Below are 19,564 nucleotides of genomic sequence, written 5' to 3'. Positions count from 1 at the left end.
TACCTGCTTTAAAAATAAACAACTCTGTCCTTGGTTGTGGTACATCAACAGATGTCTGTAATACCCGTTTCACAGCTACCACAGGCACTTTCCTTCTCCCAAGGGAAAGGATATGGCTACTTCCAGAGTTGTAAGGAAGTCTGCTAATACATTGTGGAACCCTGCTGAAGTAACGTTAGGCATTTTGAATGCTCAAGTGCATCTTTTAACCTATTGTTGCATTTGTAGCCACCAGTATAAATTCTTGTTATCACTTTGGAAATTAAGTATTAATCATGGCTTCCCTTTGCCAAAATACTGAAAATGAATTAATATGCACCTGTAATAAAATTCATGTCACCTTTATATTTCACTACTCCAAATAGGGACAGAGTCAGTATTTTCCACCATGACTATATTGTATTTAGTGTTGAGGCTTCCAAAGCTTACAAGAATGTGACTTTTTGTAACAGATTCCACAAAACTTAAGTATTTAATCCTGGATAAGTTTTGCCATATACAGGTAGGCACTCTCCTCAACACACTGTTTTCTGCTTCTCTAAAAAATAAATATCAAGTTTTTCAACACTCCTGTCCCGAACTCTACAGATCCAAAGAAAACACACATGAAGTGTACCCTCTCTATTTGCATTTGTCCTTCTCACTTCAGATTCATATGTAGTTTTTCTACTACATATGAACACTTTCATGATCTTTTTCCTTGGAAATTATGTACCTTTGAAACTATAAAACCTGTGCTAAGAAACCATGATCCCTTCAAAACCTGAAGTCCTGAAGTAATTACTTCCTTAAAGTTCAGTACAAGTAAGAGCAATCCTTCCTAAAATCATTGCATTTTTCACATCTCTTGTTCATATAACCTTTTACTTATACAGTACTATCACAATCCCTCTCAAAAAGGGTTATTAGAAAGATTGTATCTGTAAGAAACTGAAGTACAATACATCAGACTTACCAATACACCTTTTATCCAGCCAAATTTGACCACTCCTTTGCTATCAGGTATGTAAGTTACAGCTGCTTCCCCAGCTGGTGTGCCTTCATCACCATTCGCATAGCCATCTTCAAAGGGCTCCTTGGGAAAAAAGAACATATAATTTTAAATTATCTTTTCTGTGATTAACAGAGTAGAAAGGGTCTTTGATACTTATGTTGCAAAAAAAACCTGTCTACTCCTGCAAACAGAAAAGTTAAAGAATGACATGACAGATGTTTTAAGCTTTTCCTTTATGTTTCTTGCATGAGGCACATTTCTCAGATTTTAAGCAATAAAAAACCAATTTATGCAGACAATTTAGGTATTCCGCTTCAGTTAGAGTAAACTGTTAGCACTCAGAATAATAAATATTTTTAAGAATCAGTCCCGCAGCCCAAAGAAACAAACACCTGGTCTTTTAGAAAAAGAGCTATGAGATTTCAAATGCAGCAACTTCTACAGCACAGGAAGTTTTCCTTCTTAATCTGAAAGCCTACACTGTTCTACCACAAGTTACTGGTCTCAACTATAGCATTTTCTGTTGTTCAGACTTAGCTGCCATTTGATCAATTTTTCAAGAAATAAAATTATTCACTTCCCTGTAAACTATTCTACTATTCATTGTAAGGTGATGCTGTTAAAAAGAAAGGTGGGAGAGTGGCATTGGAGGGAGAAGAAAGAAAAGTCTCTTCCCAGACATTCTTCCTTGTTTAAAAGGGAAAGATGACAGATGCAAAAAACATCACTCCCATGGACTAAGACCATCTTGTGGCTTTTCTTTACAATTCAACTCTGAGCCTTACAATGAAGAAATCTTAAGTTTTTATATATATTAAAAATATACGTGTATATACAAATATTTGTTGCATGCTTGCTTTTCCAAGAGGCAGTTTTGTTTTGCCAAGCCAGGCAAACACCTGAACATTTAACTCAAACATTTCCTACATTTGCTGTAAGAAACCTGCAGGAAGCACTCTAAGCAAGTATGCCATCCAAGGCAAAAAGACTGAATATACTAGAAAGACCCTGAATACCATTCAAAGAATACTATTCAACAAAACAGCTCAAGCAGTATTTGTGCTTGACCATCAGCACAAACTCCAGAGGAAAAATTTACAGAACTGTCACTTACAAAGTGTTTCATCGATATCCCCTTGCAATCAGCAGAAAACATACCAATCAAATGAAAAAAATAATAAAACACTGTCAACCTTATCCAAAGGTCATTAGCACAGATTGATGCCCATGCTTCTCTCACCAATTCTACATTATGAAACACTCATAATAACAGGCGTACTTGCAACACATCTGGAGATCCCCTATGGTGTAAGCTTTCCACCAGCAGGCAGAATCATGATCACTTTCCAGATCATTATCTTTAATAGACATCTTTCTTTAGTAGGTTTTCTTGTCTCCGGAAGGAATTAAAAAAAAAAAATGTATGTTACATGTATATATGTATTTTTATATGTGTTATATATATATATATAATGTATTGTATACATTAAACAAGAGGACAAAAAGAAACATTAACTGGGAATGACCCAGTTTACTGAACTGCAGTTCTTCTAAATAGAACTAATGCCTGTAACTTGTTGGAAGATGTGCACAGCCCTTGACCCGATCAATCTATTGATTTGCTGACTACCTGCATTCAGGCACTCAAGCTTAAATTAAATCAAGGAAGTAGTGGTGTGTTATCTATTTAGAGTGGTAAGAACAGTGAGGACCAAAAGGAGAATTAACATGCTTCTACATTTAAGAGTTTACACAGAATTATCTCTAGCATCTCTTATGTCAAGAAGCAGAACAATAATAAACTATTTTTAATTGCATATATACAGCTACAAGCCACTCATTTGCTGAGCCTATGCTGACCTGCATAAGCAGTCACTGAGGAAATGGAAAGCCATCTGATCAGGCTCCTCACCCAACCTGGGACACACCTGAAGCTCACAACAGCAAAGAACAGGCCTACATACTGTCCTGCTCCTATACCCTCGAGTACTTGCCCTTCAGATGACTTTCCTAGAAATGCAGGAATAAATGTCAAAACTCTTTCTAGGTATTAACATCTCCCTCACCAGAGATTCTGCTGTGTCGAGCAGTACTTTGCAGAAGTTTCTCACTGCTTCTTCCCCACCCCTTCAGAATTGGGGAGGAAAAAAGGAAAAAAATTACATTTAAACAAAGGACAGAAATGAACATGTTCACAACCATGACAACAAAGCCTCCAGTCAAGCATGCAATAGTGTAACTGTTATTATTCCTTCATATAAAAATCCATTCTTATTTCCAACAGAAAAGCATTGAATTATATTTGCAACAAACAATTCTACAGTATGAAATAAAGGGATTCACATTTATATTATCTAAGCAGTTTTTATGCTTTGGCCAGGAAAACTGCCAATTTGGTAACATCTTCTGGTATTACAAAAAGGCATGTCATGTCTAATAAGAAACAGTAAAACTGTTCTCTGAAGACTGGTCAGGGAGGATCAAGAAAGGGCTAGAAGAAAGCAGCATCTTCATGTCCTATAATATTGAAACATTATATGCAACTAAAGCAGTGAAACCTGTAATACTGAGTCACAATGCTTACTTTTTTTTAAAAAACAAGTCTTAAGTTTTCATTTATTGCACATTTACGTTTTACAAGAAGGTGGAAAATATCCTGGCATCCAGTGTAAGACAACTATATTCTTCAGTTTATGACGAGGGCTGGCCAGGTATTGGTAGAACCTGCACACATTGACAAGATGACCTCCAGAGGTCACTTTCAACCTCAACCATCATGTGATAGCTATGCATGTTATTATAGTGCTCAAACAAGCCCATATCTCAGCCTGTTGTTTTCTGGGAAGGAGATAACTCAAAATATCAGCTGCAAGCTGTTATCAGTTACCAGATCAGCTCCAAGATATGCACACTACAAACACAAGAAAGTTTTGTTCTGTATGACTTGTCTCTCCACACTATGCAATATTTCTAAGGAAAATATTAATGAAGCACATGCAAAATGTAATAACTGAAAGGTTATTGCTGGTTATCAGTGCTACTGGGTGCCCAATAAAGCACCCAGTGAGAACATATATTACAAAGCGTGGGCACAAAAGATTTCCACTGCACCAGACTCCAAGTTCAGCCCTTTAATGCAAGATTAAGAAAGCACCATGTTCTCAGCTGTAAATTAACTACGCGTATTATTTTTCATGCTTGTGCTCATGAGGAAACAATGCTTCTACTTAAGTCACATACTGAATGGGAAAAAAAAAGCACTAGCCCTATTTTACAACAAATTCGGTAAGACCTTCTTAAACAGTAGAACACACTAACACTGTGGATTTGGAGGGGGTATAACAAAAGGAGAAAGAAATGAGAAGGTTTTAGCATTTCAGATCAGAAATGTTCTTATTAACACAACTTCTTAATCAAAATAGTGTCTTATCTAATCAGTCCAAAGAACACTCACAGTTATGATGTTGACTTCCACTGTTAAAAGGAAAAATAAAATACATTTACATGTTGACAATTCTATCAAACCCATAGAAATCTGGCCAGCAACAGTTAAATTCTGCTCCTACACAGAAATTTCCATTGCTGTATCACAATGCACTGAGTACAGATAATCTACTATTTCATCTCCAGTACTGGATCACAACAATAAGTTATTTGTGGCAATTGTGAATAGCCTCCACATTTATTAGAAGTGGATTAGTAATGAGAAAAGACTTATTAGCCCAAAGAGATCTGAGATTTTTCACACACGGCTTGAAATACACTGGTGCATGGAAAAGTTTCTCATTGGTAAAACTGCTATTTAGTTTTACCCAGAGTTCTTGATAGTGGTGTATGTCATGCAGCACATTGTGGTGAACTTACCTAGATCCCATCTTAAAGGCAACATACTTCAGCTCTGTAGAACTGTATGAGGTGGTACCAGAATAAACACATGAATTCTGCTGTTGCTTCTTTTCAAGTATCACAACATGGAAGCCCCCAGTAAAGGACAGGTTAACCACCAAGTTTTTATCTAAGACTAAATGTTTCTTCTTCAGGCTGACCACAGCGGTCTGCCCAATTTGACCTGTCCCAAGCAGTAACTAATTTCTTAAGCTAGCCCTTCCAAATGCCATTACTCTGATGAGCAAGTCTTCCACATTCCCTCTGGAGGGAACTTTTGGATTCTTCCACCTCACCTGTGACATTTCTAATGATCTGATTAAAAGGTTTAAGTGCTAGATATACTGTATGCATAGCATAGCCAGACAGAATAATTCTGCCAACATAGGTGTTTACCTCTGATGCAACAGTGACAACTTCTGCAGTTTGTACTGGTACAAATACATTTAAGTGTGATACTATACTGCAAAGAATAATCCAGCTATTAAACGCCGACTGTAGGACACTAAACTTTATCAAACATCTGTTCATTAAACACTGTTTTTGCAGTATGCTAACATTTGCAGTCATAAAATTCCCAGTTTGTGCCTAAGGGTTTATGCTTTAATGTTTTTATCTAACCAGTGATGAAAGAAACCAAGAGCACTGTGTTTCCTTTCCAAAATGTCTCAATCTTTATAGAATGTTTTTAAGCACATTGCTGTCCACAGACATGGAGTCCTGCGATTAACACTTTATCAAGAGAAGTCTCAAATTTGGTTGTCTGACAGAGTATAAAGTATTTCAGTATTTAAATATGCAAGAAGAAAAATAAGTTCTTACCAGTCTTTGACCTGATCTGGTGACACTGACTGCTGTTTGTAACCATTTTTCCAATCAACCACTGTTCAAAATGGCTGAGATACTGCTGTTAACTTTGCCCTGTAAACTAACAGCAAATCAGGGAGTTTTTAATACCAAGTTTGAAAAACACCTCTGCCAGGTCTGAGAGTTTCCAAGTGGTTTTTTTAAGGGAAGTAAACAGCTTCAGAAGGGAGTGCACGTTGTTGGTAATTACTTTCAAGATACCTTACTCCACATAGCACTCTCTCAACAGTCATTACTGGCATGGACAGCCTGTTTTGTGAGCTAGCAACACTAGCAATACCGATGTTGACAAATAGCAATTTTCTGCTTCATACTGATCTGTTCCAGAAGTGTTAACCCTAAAGCTTTGTTCAGATACCTGCATTACTTTCATTTATGCCACAATGAATTTACCTAAGCCTCCTTCCCATTAAAACCCCAGAATATACAGTAAATATTAATATCCAAAACCTAGTGAAACAGTTACTTCTTAAGAAAGGCTATTTTCTACTTAGACCTATCAAACAATGCAGAAAAATCTTGTTAGACCTAGGAACTGGAAATAACAGAACTCAAACTCAATGCCTATAAAAGAAAAGTAATAAGGGAAAAACCCATATGATGTCTAATTCTGTCACTACTCTTAGAAGAATTCTTTTTTCTGGCGTACCCTAAACAGTCTGAGAAAATTATCACCTTTTTACACAGTTAACAGTTGAAGAGAAAGTATTATAAACCCAGAAAAATAGTTATGTAATGAGTAAACCAAGAGAAAAAAATCAGATCTCTAGTAGATTTGAACTTAATATTGCATGTAGTTCCAGTTCTTCCTCACCACTCCTCTGCTGCGATAAGGATGGCGATATGGTTATCTAAGAACGTGTGCCCAGCTCTCGATTAATGCATCATAATAGCCCTCCTGCTGAGAGAGCAGTGGAAGTGCAAATTCTTAAAGAGTTCTACAACTTAATTACATCACCATTTTACATCTTACCAACAGATGCAATAGTCTAAATCTTCAGTACTGCAAACAGGGTGATAATCCGAGTGAACAGTTACCCTTCACTTAAAGATTGCTACTGAAAAGTAGCTTCCACAGACACTTCGAATAGTTTACAAAATTTTGGTAATTCTTTAGTTAAAAATAGATTTGCCAAGCTAGCAAAACAGATTCAGGTTCTTCAGGAGTTAAATGGGAAACTTAAGTTATTAGTATTGCTGCCAATGGGAAATACCCAGTCAGGTAGCACATGCAAAAGAAAACATAGCAGAAGACATGTTCAAGACATGTCCATCTGCCTGAACACTTTCTTAGTACCTTCTTTAAAAAACAAACTTTAAAACCACGCACCTTCAGGAAACACTGCTAGTCACTGTGCAATGACTAGCTGTTGACAGCAGTTCAGAAAATTCAGCAGCCATCTTAGGTACTTGACTGCTTGGTTTTAAACCAGGAACAAATTAGCAAATTTGCTAATAGAATTTTTAATTCCCACCCCTTGTTTGAGGCACATGTAAAATGCTGCTACTATATAGGACTGTAAAGATACTGCAGCCACAAATCTAAAAAAACCACCCTACTAACTTGTTAAATGGCACCCAGAAGTTACATATAGCAACAGGACGCATATTACCCAGATAAAACATGACCTGTTCTTAAAGTTCAGGATTCCTTGGAATTAAACATGAACAAACTTCAACCATTTGTTAATCACCTCAAAGGAAAGCCTTTTGAGGTTTGCAGCCAAGAGACCAAAACTTAAGTGGTTTGGCTATACTACCTTATCTACAATTACAAATTTTAAAATATAGCGACAAATGCTTTTGGCATCCACTTCCAGAGATTTTAAAAGAGATTGCATCAAACACTGAATGTTAATGTTATCTTAAGCTGAAATTAAAGTATGTTGTATTTTGATTACAGCAGAACAATTTTAAACAAAATAAATTTATAGTTACAATTAACATGTCAACTGAAGAATTAGCCAGCTACATCTCTGCCATCAGCTTGTATTTCATTGTCTTGCAACTCAATAGTGCTTTTAACAGAGAAATATTAAGCAGTATTTTGTGTGTGTATTTATACATTCTGATTTTAAAAGCCCTTTTTACTTTAATTCTTTCAAACTTTCCATCCATTCTTCCCCCCAACTCTTAGAAGTAGTATGATGCACTAACCAGGCTAACAAGGTTGTTAAATTAAGAAACAGGAAATTGATTTCAGTTCAGGAGTTCTTGCACTGTGGTATACTTACGCAAAATAGACAGGAACCTTGTTTATAAAGCTCACCACTGCTTAACATGTCACATACAGGTTTTTTTACTGATCCCTAAGCTTACTAACCACATGGAGGCTATGGACTATGTGATAGATACAAATTGCAGTCTGGGATTGCTTGAAGGAAAAGATCTGGTATCAATTCAAATATGCAGCAACAGCAAAACTGCCCATATTTAAAGTGTGCTTCAATTTGTGAAAATAGTGATCTTCGTGAACTTGATTGTCATAGCAGTATTCCAGAGCCACCAACTTATGTCACTTAAGAAATCCAGGCATCAGAACACCGTGTAATATTCCAAGCGGGATGTCATTCCTTCTTTTCTACCTGCTTTCTCTACTGCATCACCAGGTGTTTTGAGTTTACAGCCCTTTATAAGCAAATGAAAAGTTTCAATGCTTTCCTAAGCATCCTGTCAGAATAAGGTCTCTCTCAAGGTAGATTACTAATCAGTTCCTCTGGAAACCATGACAGTGTCAACACCATTTGATCTAGGTGTCCTAACATCAGCACAGGAAGTTCAGATTCTGATATTTGCATTCCTAACAGAGAAGGACTAGCCATATTTACATAAGAAAAGTTCCAGAGGAAAGCACTGAAGTCTAGATAACCATGCAAAGGCTGAGATTTGAAAGCCTGCAGCCAGTATGGTGTGACCAGATGGAATCCTTTCAAGTAGTTTTTACAAGTGACATGGCAGCTAAGTATTTTTGACATCTGCAGCTATGCAACAGCAGTATCCTATCTGTCATATAAATAGTTTTTGTATGGAGAAAAAAATTACATTACTTAAACAAGCATTCTGCAGAAGTATTAAGATAAAGAAAACTTCCTCTATCTTCACATCTCGGTTCATACATCCCTCTACAAACACAGGACAATACAAACACTCTGGGCAAGCTGATCATGGGAATTACAGACAAATGAGAAGACCTCTGTTCAGCAGCTATGCAGTGTGGTTGCACCATGGCAGACCCCCAATGCTTATGTTCTGCACTCCCAGAAATATTGTAGGCAAAGTGAGACCTTCCTGTCAAGGAACAGTAATATGGTCTGCCACCATAAAAAAAAACAAAACAAAAAAAACAAAAAACCAAAACACAAACAAAACCCACAACACAACAACCAAAAACTTCCTTCACCAATCTCTCCACTTCTACTTAACAGGAAATTGCACTTACCTTCTAGTCACAAAAAAGAAGGCATGGCTTCCTGCACAAGCATAGGCACAACCAATCCATACAGCTCAAGAGGAAGAAATATACATTATCTGCTTCACACCTCAAGACTACACCTCAGTTCTGCTTTTGTTGGGTCACTCCTCTCTTGCCTTCTCTGGAATCAAACTACTAGTTTCCCTACTGCAACAATGTATTTCATCCTTTCCAGAAGAACCATTGTACTGTGAATAATTACCAACTTAGTTATTCATTACTGCACACAGACTTGTCATATTCCTCTTGATATTCATCGGCATAAGAAGAGAAATCACACTTCTAAGGAAAACAGACCCAGGCTTGGAACTCCGGTAGTTTTCACTTGATTACTTGAAAAACATAACCCTGATGCATCTCTAATGGTTACAGACCTTTTAACTGTTTAATAAAATTTTCTTCTCTAGAATTAAGCAAATGCAGCATTTGATTGCATAAGAGCTGAATTAAATCCTATTAGCAAACACCTTGCATAGCAGTTTTGCATATTCAGGTATAGTCCAAGAAATATGATGTTCTGTATGTAAGTACAAAAAAATTCATTTCAGTCTTGCTCAAGAACTTTGTTTAAAACAGCAAATTCCCAAGTTGTCTTCTATGCTGTACCTGAAAAAAAGATTAACATGAAAGCTGAAAGGTGTTAAGAGCAAGAATACTTCCATCTACTTCTGCAAAACAGAATGCTGCACTTTCTATTCAAGAGGTGGAGGATGGGGAGCAAGTGTACCATACTATGCAGCCCTACCCTTCATAAAACTTTTCATTTTAATTAGAAGCCTAGTTCTAACTGTAGGAAGTTCATGAAAAATTACATTTAACCTACTGTCTCACAATAGACTAAACAGCCCACCAAAATAAGTCTTAAATATCAATTAAGTACTCCTGATATTTAACATCATGCCATGAAACTACAGGTACAGCCCCTGAGCTCTGATCAGAGCTGGTACATTCACGCAGCACAGCACTTGCTTGTACATTAAAGCTAGAGTTGCCAAAATGCTTCCACCTCAAGAGCAGTATCACTCAGAACAATCTTAGGACTAAACCCTTGGACTAAGTTGAAAAATTAACCTAGCATCAGTCTATTCACTGCTGAAAGACTTTGCTATTCTCTTCGAATTAAAAAAACCCAACTGCGTAATCTGAAATAGAAGCAGTTCGTTTGAAGAAAGCTAACCAGCAAAATGAAGATGCAAGAGAAAAGCTTCCTTGTTAAAGTGGAATTTAAAACTTTTTTTAATCACCATATCTTTAACTCCGTTCACTTGATTAGACACAGATAACACATCTAAGGTAGTTTTTATACATAACAAGAAATTTCTGTAAGATTATCAGACCTCAGCAGCATGCTCAAGCGTAGAAATAAATCAGACATTCCATGCACTCAAGCTGCAAGAACTAGATAGAACCATATGCCTTTCATTATTTTGGAAAGTATGTCAATTCTTTTAAAAAAGTCTTAGAAGTGAGCAAATTGTGACTATTACCTACACCAAGAAAGGGGGTGGGGAATGGGTTGGCAGTTCTTCATGTATGAACATTATATGGGTTTTTTTCAGGAAAAAATCTTAAGGATGCGACAGAAAATGCAGTATGCTGATTTGAATTACTCCCAAGATATTGATCTTGTCAACCTCCTCCTCTGCAAGAATGGAAGTTATTTGAGGTCCAATCAAATACACTACCAAAATGGAAAATTTCTATCTGAAGATTCATTCTGCACCACCTTCTTTAACGGGTTCTGAAATAGCTTATGCTGAAAGATAAGCTGCCCAGCTAGAGAGAACTTAATGAGTTACTGCTATGCTTTCAGGTTCTGGTCTTGAACTAGTCATTGATACTGACAATGTACCAGCTACTAAAAAACCCACAAGCTCTTCTAAACAGGCACTCCCTCCTTCCTTCCCTTCCTAGCTGCTCTCTTCCAGCAAATTACAATGCCTTTGCTTCTAATGTAGGTACTCAAGGGGTTCACAGTGCATTGCAGCAGACTCCAAGGGGTACACAAAAATCCACTGTAAGTTTGGGAAGAAAATATTTTGTGTAGCATCAATAAAGTACAAAAAGATTTCTGGAAGTATTTCATCTTCATCTCATCCTTTAATTTTTATTTTGTATCATAAGTAACAGTACAGTAGTATTAATTTATAAGTAAAAAAATGTATATTAAGGGTGTATGCTCAGAAATTTTTACTGATATGAGTGTGCAGTCAAAAGACTGTGGAGACCACTGGTGTATTGGATAAGGGACCACACTCACCAGTGCAAGATCTTGCAGGTGGGGGCAGTGTTTGACTTCTGTGAATCAGGTTTGTTCCCAGATCCAACCCAAAAAGACAAACATCACCATAAGAGACAGCACAAAAACTTACCCGTCAGCAGCAGCCCACACCTGTGCTGTCAAACTGTTAACAGCACTCAAGTAATTTCCATGGAACAAAGCAAAACCTAAGTACTAAAACAGTTATTGCAGTTTGCTGGAGACAGTTCCACGAGTTCCGGTATTAACAGGTGTTTTGGACTAAAGACTTACCACAAAGATCAGATAAGAGAGATTCACACCCCAAGCAATGTAAAATTAAAAAATACACATGGTCCTTACAAAATACAAATTCTGGAGGTCTAGTATGATTTATTTCTGCAAATACAGCAGTATGGGTTTTTTCCCCTAGATGAAGATGGAGGTAATTAAGTTGGGTGTCAGAATAAGCAAAGTGAGGACTCTCCACAGAGACTGAAAAAGTGTAAAAAGATCATTCTGCATGATGCTAGTAAAGCCTCATCTGAGTACAGGTGCATTGAGATCACTGTTTTTCAAGAGTGACAAATAAGAACAGTTACAAAGTAAAGGCTTCTAGGATGTCCAAGAACACAGAGACCAAGGCTAGAAGAGTTTCTTTTGTTTTAATTTAGTACAACAAAGTTCAGAAAGAAAATTCAAGTTTGGCTTACAAACATAAAAGAGCAAAAAGGAAAAGCAGATATCCAAATTAAATCACACTAACTCAAGAACTAAGAGACCTCCTGACTGTAAGCAAGATTCAGCAAGGTAGTATAATAATCAACTATATGCAAGAGGGTCTCAGTCTTCCAGCAGAGGGGAGGAAGGAGTTCATAAAGCAAATCTTACATAACATGGTCAGCTAACTTGCTAGCCTAGAATCATCTTTAGCTGAGCTCTTTTCTTTACAGGCTAAGCAGACACAAACCAAGAACAAGAAAAAAACCAAAACACAAACCAAATAAAACCTCAAATGTTAGAGGTGCAGCAGTTGTTTAAGAGACAATGCATTCTTTGTTAAAAAGCAGTCCCAGCTCAGCCTTGTCACTGTGCTTAAGTTAAACATTTTATCACATAACAGGAACAACTGCAATGTTCAAGAAAATACAAATCAAAGCCAAAAAGGTAGTTTACAAAAATCACTCAACTCAAGCAAAAACAAACAAAACCTCTTGAATCCTGCATTGAGACTATTCATAAGGCCTTCTTTCTTACTGCTGTCTCCACATTCAGAGAACTGCATAGATTTCTATGTGGGAGGAAGCACAGCACACTTGTCTTTTAACTGCCTCCGGGGGTTTTTTTGCTTTGTTTTTTAATTTGGGCTGGGAGGGTGAGGGTGGTGTAAAAATCTTCCTCCGAGATCACTACCTTCTAGTCTGTCAAGGGAATCAACGAGTACTCTGTATTTAACAAACAACGGAACAAAGCTACCAGTAGAGGGCATGGTTCACACAACAGCTGTTTATCACAGCCGTAAATGACTGCACAAAGGACATCTCAAATCAGAATCTTCATACTGTGAAGTTTATTCTTCCATAAAAATAAGCTCCCCGATTAAAGCAATGCTATACAGAAAAATTTTAAGTTAATGGATAGTGGTAGATTACTAAAACACAGTCCAATTCTGAATACTTTAAAAATATTCACCTTCCAGAACCATAAAGTCCACACATTATAGCACACATTGAGGAACACATGAAGACAAATACAATGTCTTTTACAGGCTATAGCTTTACTTGCAGATGTAGCTAACCTAGGCAAAGCATACATTCCTAAACTGTAAGATAGAAAAAAAAAAAATAAGAAACGCTAGGACACTTTTAATCTTCCTACTCTCTGAAGGCAGGGTTCCCCCCCCTCCAGAGGTCAGAGGTCACCACTGCAACAAAAACCCAAACACTGTGGTATGCTGTTTCCCCTCCCACTTCTTTATTAATAGCTATCTTCTCACCACTACATCTCTGGAGACTAATGCTCCTGCAAAACATCACCTAACCTACAAGATTAACAATTGTAATAGCATCACCAAATTCCCTCTGTCATCCCTCTGAAGCTGGGTAAAGTTAATGCACACCAATTAGGTAAGCAACTGATTGATCACTTTGACCATCTGCAGCCAATGCTATATGAAGGCAAGATTCCTCACTTGAAATTTAACATGACAGATGAAGATCAGCAGTATGCAATTCATCCACTTCAGACTACTAAGAATCACCCAGCTATGTTTCCACAACCAGTTTCAAGAACAATCTCTTTCTTTTCTACCAGAAAAGCCACTGCTGGAACAACCACATGAAACCTGAGGTGGTGAAGACACCTATCCTACCAGGACAAGACAAACTCTTGTCAAAAGGTAGACCTTCTGCACATGCATGTGCACCTTCTTCAAACAGCACACCTTCTTCTAACAGTGCTTTTCTGTGAGAACAGTATTTAGTAGAGTTAGACATATGAATCTTGTAAACAAAACTAAGGAAAAAATATGGTCTATAATTGGCACTAGCATCAACATTACTGTAACACTGCCTCACAACATTTATTTACCTTTTAAAAGGGGAAAAAAAAGCACAAACTAACCATGAGATGAAATTATTACATTCAATACAGTGAACCACACTGATGGTGAACACATTTTTGGATCAGTCTTACACCAAGTAACTCAAATTTGATGTGCTGGGTCAAGAAGCAGGGGCATAACAATAGGTCTTTACATAGTACCAATTACATAAAATTTGCACTAGGATGTTTATACCAGCTGCCCTACTGCATCTTTGACATAGATGCTGTACAAGTTAGAAGAAAGCTAGCTAAAGGGCAAGCTTAACTTTTCTAGTTCTTAAAAAAATCAGTGAAATACTTTAATGCATAGTATTATTCAACACTAGAGATAATTACTGTCTGCCTTCAGTTCCTGCTGACTCTCTGGGAACTGAGACAATAAGCTCCCTGAAACACAGTGAAAAAAGCATAGTAAGTTTGTGAACATCTTCCATATGAAAGTATGGCACCATCATGATTTAAAAGTTATCAGCACTCTGTGTGAGAAATCAAGTACATAATCACAGACGTGGTACATTTTACACTCCAGAGACTGAAAAAAAAAGGTAGGTATCCAATGCTATTAGTATGCACAACACACCCTTATTAAAAATATTTTTGTTCAAGTTTATCTTGCAAACTGTTTTGCTAAATCTGAAGTGAAAATCATTGTTTTCCTTGTTCATATAAGCCTAAATGCTTGCCAACACATTAATTACTTTGGAAATTAAACATCCTGCGACAGAACAGATGATTTACTATGCAGAACTTCAACTTAACTTCTGAAGTATATACCATTACAGCTTTAGAGATTAATACTTAAGTATAGTATCAAATGTAACTGAAATTGCATATTTTAATTCCCACCCTTTTTTTGGGGGGGGGGGGGTGGGGTGGTGAAGGACAACACAGCAGACAGGACATGACTTTAAAAAGATAATTAATGTAGACAGCTATACACACTGCAGAACAAATTTATGACATTTGAGAAATTGACCATTTGAGTTAATTAATGCTCACAATGAAACTGTTCTGATAATAATCCTTTAACTAGGTCACCTACAGCTCTTCTATGCCACAAGCTAAAAGAAAATTGCTTGCCATACATTCCTTCTTTATGAGGAAATTACACTTTTAGAAACTATAGTTCCAAAAAGTTAGACTCCACACTGAACTGTCTTAATGGCGTCATAAAGAGCTTTCTCAACTGCTGCAATATAAACACACCAAAAACCTATCTGCCAGACTTAGAAATTCAAATAATGTTCTGCTTACACAACGGAGTATCTAACAACCTGGTCACCCCATCATGGACCAAGAGTTAGAAAATAGGGAGAAGAAAAAAGCCCAAAAACACAACAAACCCCAACAGTGTATTTTCCCATATATTACATGGTTTATTTATAGCACGCACAAGACAGTAATTGCCAACTTCCATTCCTTATCAGATGGATTAGGAATAATACAGATTCATACTACAGAACATCATTCAACTAGATCAGGAAAGGACCTGACAGGCAAGAGTGATCTGCTCTTACGGTTAGTAATTATTTTGATATCTAATCTTAGATGTTGCAAGTAAGCATCTCTATAGCACACCGAACAATGATTTGTATCAGAACAGATGAAGTCAGTTTCAAAAAAAAACTTAAAAGAATCACCACACTACCCAAAAAACTCCACAGTACAGAGGCGCTGAGCTGCCTAATAATGGCATGAAACAGGACAGTCTCAAAAGAACATCAATTTTCTCACTGAACTCCACCTACAAGGAGTGAAAGGTGAGATGAAAGAAGTTCTGGAAACAGAATATTCTTCACTTCATTAATATGTAGCCCACGTGCTCCTTTATTTCACTAATCTAGCAGAAAAACCCACTAGAACACGGACTTCTTGGAGCACAGCCAAATACCACGAAGCAATTACCACAACTGCAAGAAAGCAGCATTACAATAGTTTGATCTGGCATCAGTTCAGTCGTGATAGTTTAATCCCGATCTAAACAAATACATCAAATTAATTCCAGGCTCAGCTAAAGCTTGACTTTTAAGAAAGGCGGCCTATAATGCAAACAACCTTTCACGGCAACTCGTCTCCAATAACATGGTAACTACGCCAAAACAGAAAAAGCTTGACAGACACAGCTTCAAATTTTTTGAAGCCTTGATCATGACGCCCTCACCCGCAGGGCTACTCAGCACGACTAAAAAGGCTCCTTAAGGAGAAGGAGCCTCAGCTGTATCTGTGCAGCCTTCAGCATCACGCCACAGGCTAGTTTGCTTCAGCACTGCGTGCACAGGGAGCTGCATGCGTTTTCAGCTAGTTAGTGAACAAACCTCTCGTCATTACTAGAAGCGTGGACATCCTTCTCTTTTTTTTTTTTCTAGCATCTCCTGCAAACGTTTGTATTCCCCTTCCCCGACTAATACCTCTCGGAGGCCCCGAATTCCCTATCTGTTGGAAGGCGATATGGACCGTAAATGGAAAACTGCGGCGCCTGTAACAGATCCCTCTCGGCTACGGAGAAAACATTTGCCCCGCAGACCTACAGCTGTAGCTACCTCTCACCACGGTATCTGGGGAGATGGACAGGGCCACCCCACTGCGCCATAAAAAAAAAAAAATTAAAAAAAAAAGATGAAGACGCTACTGACCCGATGCATTCGCACTGCGTGCGCCTCCTCGAGGCTCAGCGAGCTCTTAGCTTCTTCCCTCCCAGCGCTGCCCACCAGCCCTGAGGCGCGGAGGCGCCGAGCGCGGCCCCGGCGGGGGCACAAGGCAGGGGCCAGGGCCGCCCGGCGCTAAGGCCGCCCGGGGAGGCGGGGGGAGGTACGTGGCGGCCGCTCACCTTGTCCAGCTCATCGTGCAGCTCGGCCAGGCTGGGCCGAATGAGTTTCTCGCCCAGGTCGGCGGCCGTGTGGCGGTAGTGGTCGATGCGGGGCACGGCGTCCATGGTGTTGTGGCCGAAGGTGCGCAGGTAGTAGGTGTTGGTGTGGGTGTCGTAGTAGTAGTGGTGGTGCCCGCCGGAGTGGAGGCTGCCTTCGCTCAGCACCGTGTCACCGCCGTTCTGGAAGCTGACATTGCCGCCTTCCGAGCTGCCGCCCCCCGGCTCGCCGGGGCTCTCGTCGCCAGCGGACGGGTCCACGAAGTTCACCCGAAACCTGCCCTTGGCTTCCTCACTGCCCTTCCCCGCCGCGCTGCCTTCCCCGCTCGCCTTACGGGGCTCCTCGGGCTGGCGGCCGGCGCCTTCGGCCACCAGGTCCACCTGGAACCGGCTCTGGCTCGGCGTGGGCCCCACCGACTTGCCCAGGGTTCCGCCACCCGCCGCATGTCTGCCGTCCTCCGAGCGCCGCTCCTCGCCCGCAGACGCGGCGAGGCCAGGCGGCAGCAGCTGCTGCGGCTTGTCCTCCATGCCTGCCCCTCAGCGACCGAGCACTAGGCGCGGCGGCGCGGGCTGCTCTGAACGCCCCTCGCGGCGGCTCCGCTGCTTTAAACCGCCAACCAGCGCCCGGGGCTGCAGCCCGCCGCAAGCGCCGCGCGCGCCCCGCCCCGCCCCGCCCCGCCGCCGCAGCGCCAGGTGATGATGCCGTTGGGGCCACCGCCCCCCTGCGCGCCCCCTCAGCGGGACCTGGCCCCGCCGCCGCCGCCCCTCTCGCCCCGCACCGGCCGCGCTCTCCCTCCGCCCCCGCCGCCTTCCCGCCCCCGCACGCCTTCCCCCGCAGCGCGCCCGCTACACGAAGGAGCCACCCGCCGCTCTGACAGCGCCACGCGGGGAGGAGCGGCCGCGCCGGGCAAGCCCACCAGGGCTCCAGCAAGAGGGAGCGGCGCGGAGCCCGCGGCCGGCGTGGGGCGGCGTGGGCGGGAAGGAAGCGGCCCCCGGTACCCTGCGCCGCCGCCGCTCCACCTGATCCCCGCTCGGCGGAGGCGGGAACTTGAACGCGGGCCAGCCAGCGCCGGTCCGCCGCCCCCGCTCGGGCGGAGGCGAGATGCGGGGCACCCCCACCGCCGCCGCCTGCGTCCCCAGGCTCCGCCCGCTCTCGGCTGCTGCGGCGGCGGGAGCGCCTCTCCGCCCCACCGGCGGCGCTCGCGAGGGGGAGGGCGGCGGCGGCTCCTCCCCGCCCGCACTATGGCTGCCGCATCCGCCGAGGGGCGGGGGGCCGCGGCGCCCCGGCGCTCGCCCGCCAGTCGAAACCTGCGAGCCCGCCGGCCGCCCCCACATCTCGCGAGAGGAGCGCCGGCGGCGGGGGCTGCGCGGGCTGCGCGGCCCCGCGGGCGGTGGGGCTGCTCGCGCGCCCTCCGTCCCCGCCCGCACCCCGCGGAGGGGCCCGAGCACCCCCGCCCGCCTGCGGCGTTGCGGCAGCAGGGTCGGCGCGCTGCGCACGGCGGGCGAGGCGGCGCCCGCTGTCCTCCTAGTCCTCGGTTGCTGTCCGAGGCGCTCCGCGGGTGAGGGGCCGTCCGCGGGATGGAGGCTGGGCGGCCGCGGGACTCCGAGGCCCGGGGAGCCCGGGGGCCTCCGCCGCTGGCGCTGGCTCAGTCCCGCCCGCCGGCCCGGAGCCCTGCAGAACCCCCCATCCCGCTTTGAGCCGCCTCGTGTCGATCCTCGCCGCTCGTTGTCCGGGTGTAAGGGGTCCGGATGTCCGGGTGGGACGCGTTGAGTGCTGTTAAGATGTGTGCTGGCGAGCGAGCGGGAACCCGTACGTGCTGGGGATGCACCGGGCTGTTTGCCCACGGGTACCTTGAATGGGGGCTAAATGAGGAGAGCGGAAGTAGGTGGTCGTTTGAGGGCTGTTTTCACCTTCCAGCCTCCAGATCTCTTCTGAGTGTGCTGTAAAACTCACTTTCTCCTCGCATAATACAGCTCTGTCAGTAATAAGGCTTTTTCTGTGTACTGTGTTGCAACCGCTCACCCCTATTCTCTTAAATTGTAGTCTTTCTCCAAAGGTATACATAGTTGATGCTTCAATTTTAAAAATGCAGTTGTTCTGCCTCCCCTCTCTTAGTGGAGTCAAAGTGTCTGGATAATCCATTAAAGCATGTGAGGTTAACTCTGAGGCTGTGAAGAAACCTCAGATTTAAGGAAAATCCTTCTGCTTCCGTAGTAAGAAGTTAGGCAGGGATCCACCGGCAATTATTCATCATGTATTTTCACTGTCTTTATACTTGAAGGTAGTAGCTCACAGAACAGCAGGAGAGTTGAGCAACAGGTGCCTAAACAATTTTACCCTATTCAGTTGCTAAAAATCATCAAACATTCACTTAATTTAGGCCTTTCAAGCAACAGCACCTCTTCATTTCAAAAACATTTTGGTTGGTAATTCTTCATTCCATATCTTCTTTTCTAATGGTACACAGTTTTGTGTATTTTTCCCCAGTCTAACAAATGCTGAGTGCCAAAATCCGTTTTCTAGCTCACCACATCTGTACTATTTTATTTAAATTAACAACAAACTTGGTGACATAATCCAACAGAAAAGGACTGGAGTTACAAAACAAATGCTTGCTTTTTCTTTACTTATAGGAAGAA

The 19,564-nt window shown here is 41.7% G+C and overlaps 1 protein-coding gene across 1 annotated transcript in view; it reads right to left on the bottom strand.

Moving 5' to 3' along the window:
• SLC12A2 (solute carrier family 12 member 2) overlaps positions 1-17,474 on the bottom strand; it is a 60,212-nt gene extending 42,738 nt beyond the window's left edge. The window contains exons 1-2 of the mRNA XM_005240373.4: positions 16,889-17,474; positions 956-1,075 (exon numbers count right to left, since the gene is read on the bottom strand). Coding sequence (XP_005240430.3) covers positions 956-1,075; positions 16,889-17,452 — 684 coding nt within the window. The 5' untranslated portion in view covers positions 17,453-17,474. The remainder of the gene's footprint in view (positions 1-955; positions 1,076-16,888) is intronic.
• Positions 17,475-19,564: the final 2,090 nt, after the last annotated feature.

Source organism: Falco peregrinus, chromosome Z (assembly GCF_023634155.1).
Source record: "Falco peregrinus isolate bFalPer1 chromosome Z, bFalPer1.pri, whole genome shotgun sequence".
Taxonomy (NCBI): Eukaryota; Metazoa; Chordata; class Aves; order Falconiformes; family Falconidae; genus Falco; species Falco peregrinus.
Note: the sequence above shows the minus strand (reverse complement) of the source record. Positions and strands in the feature narration are given on the sequence as shown.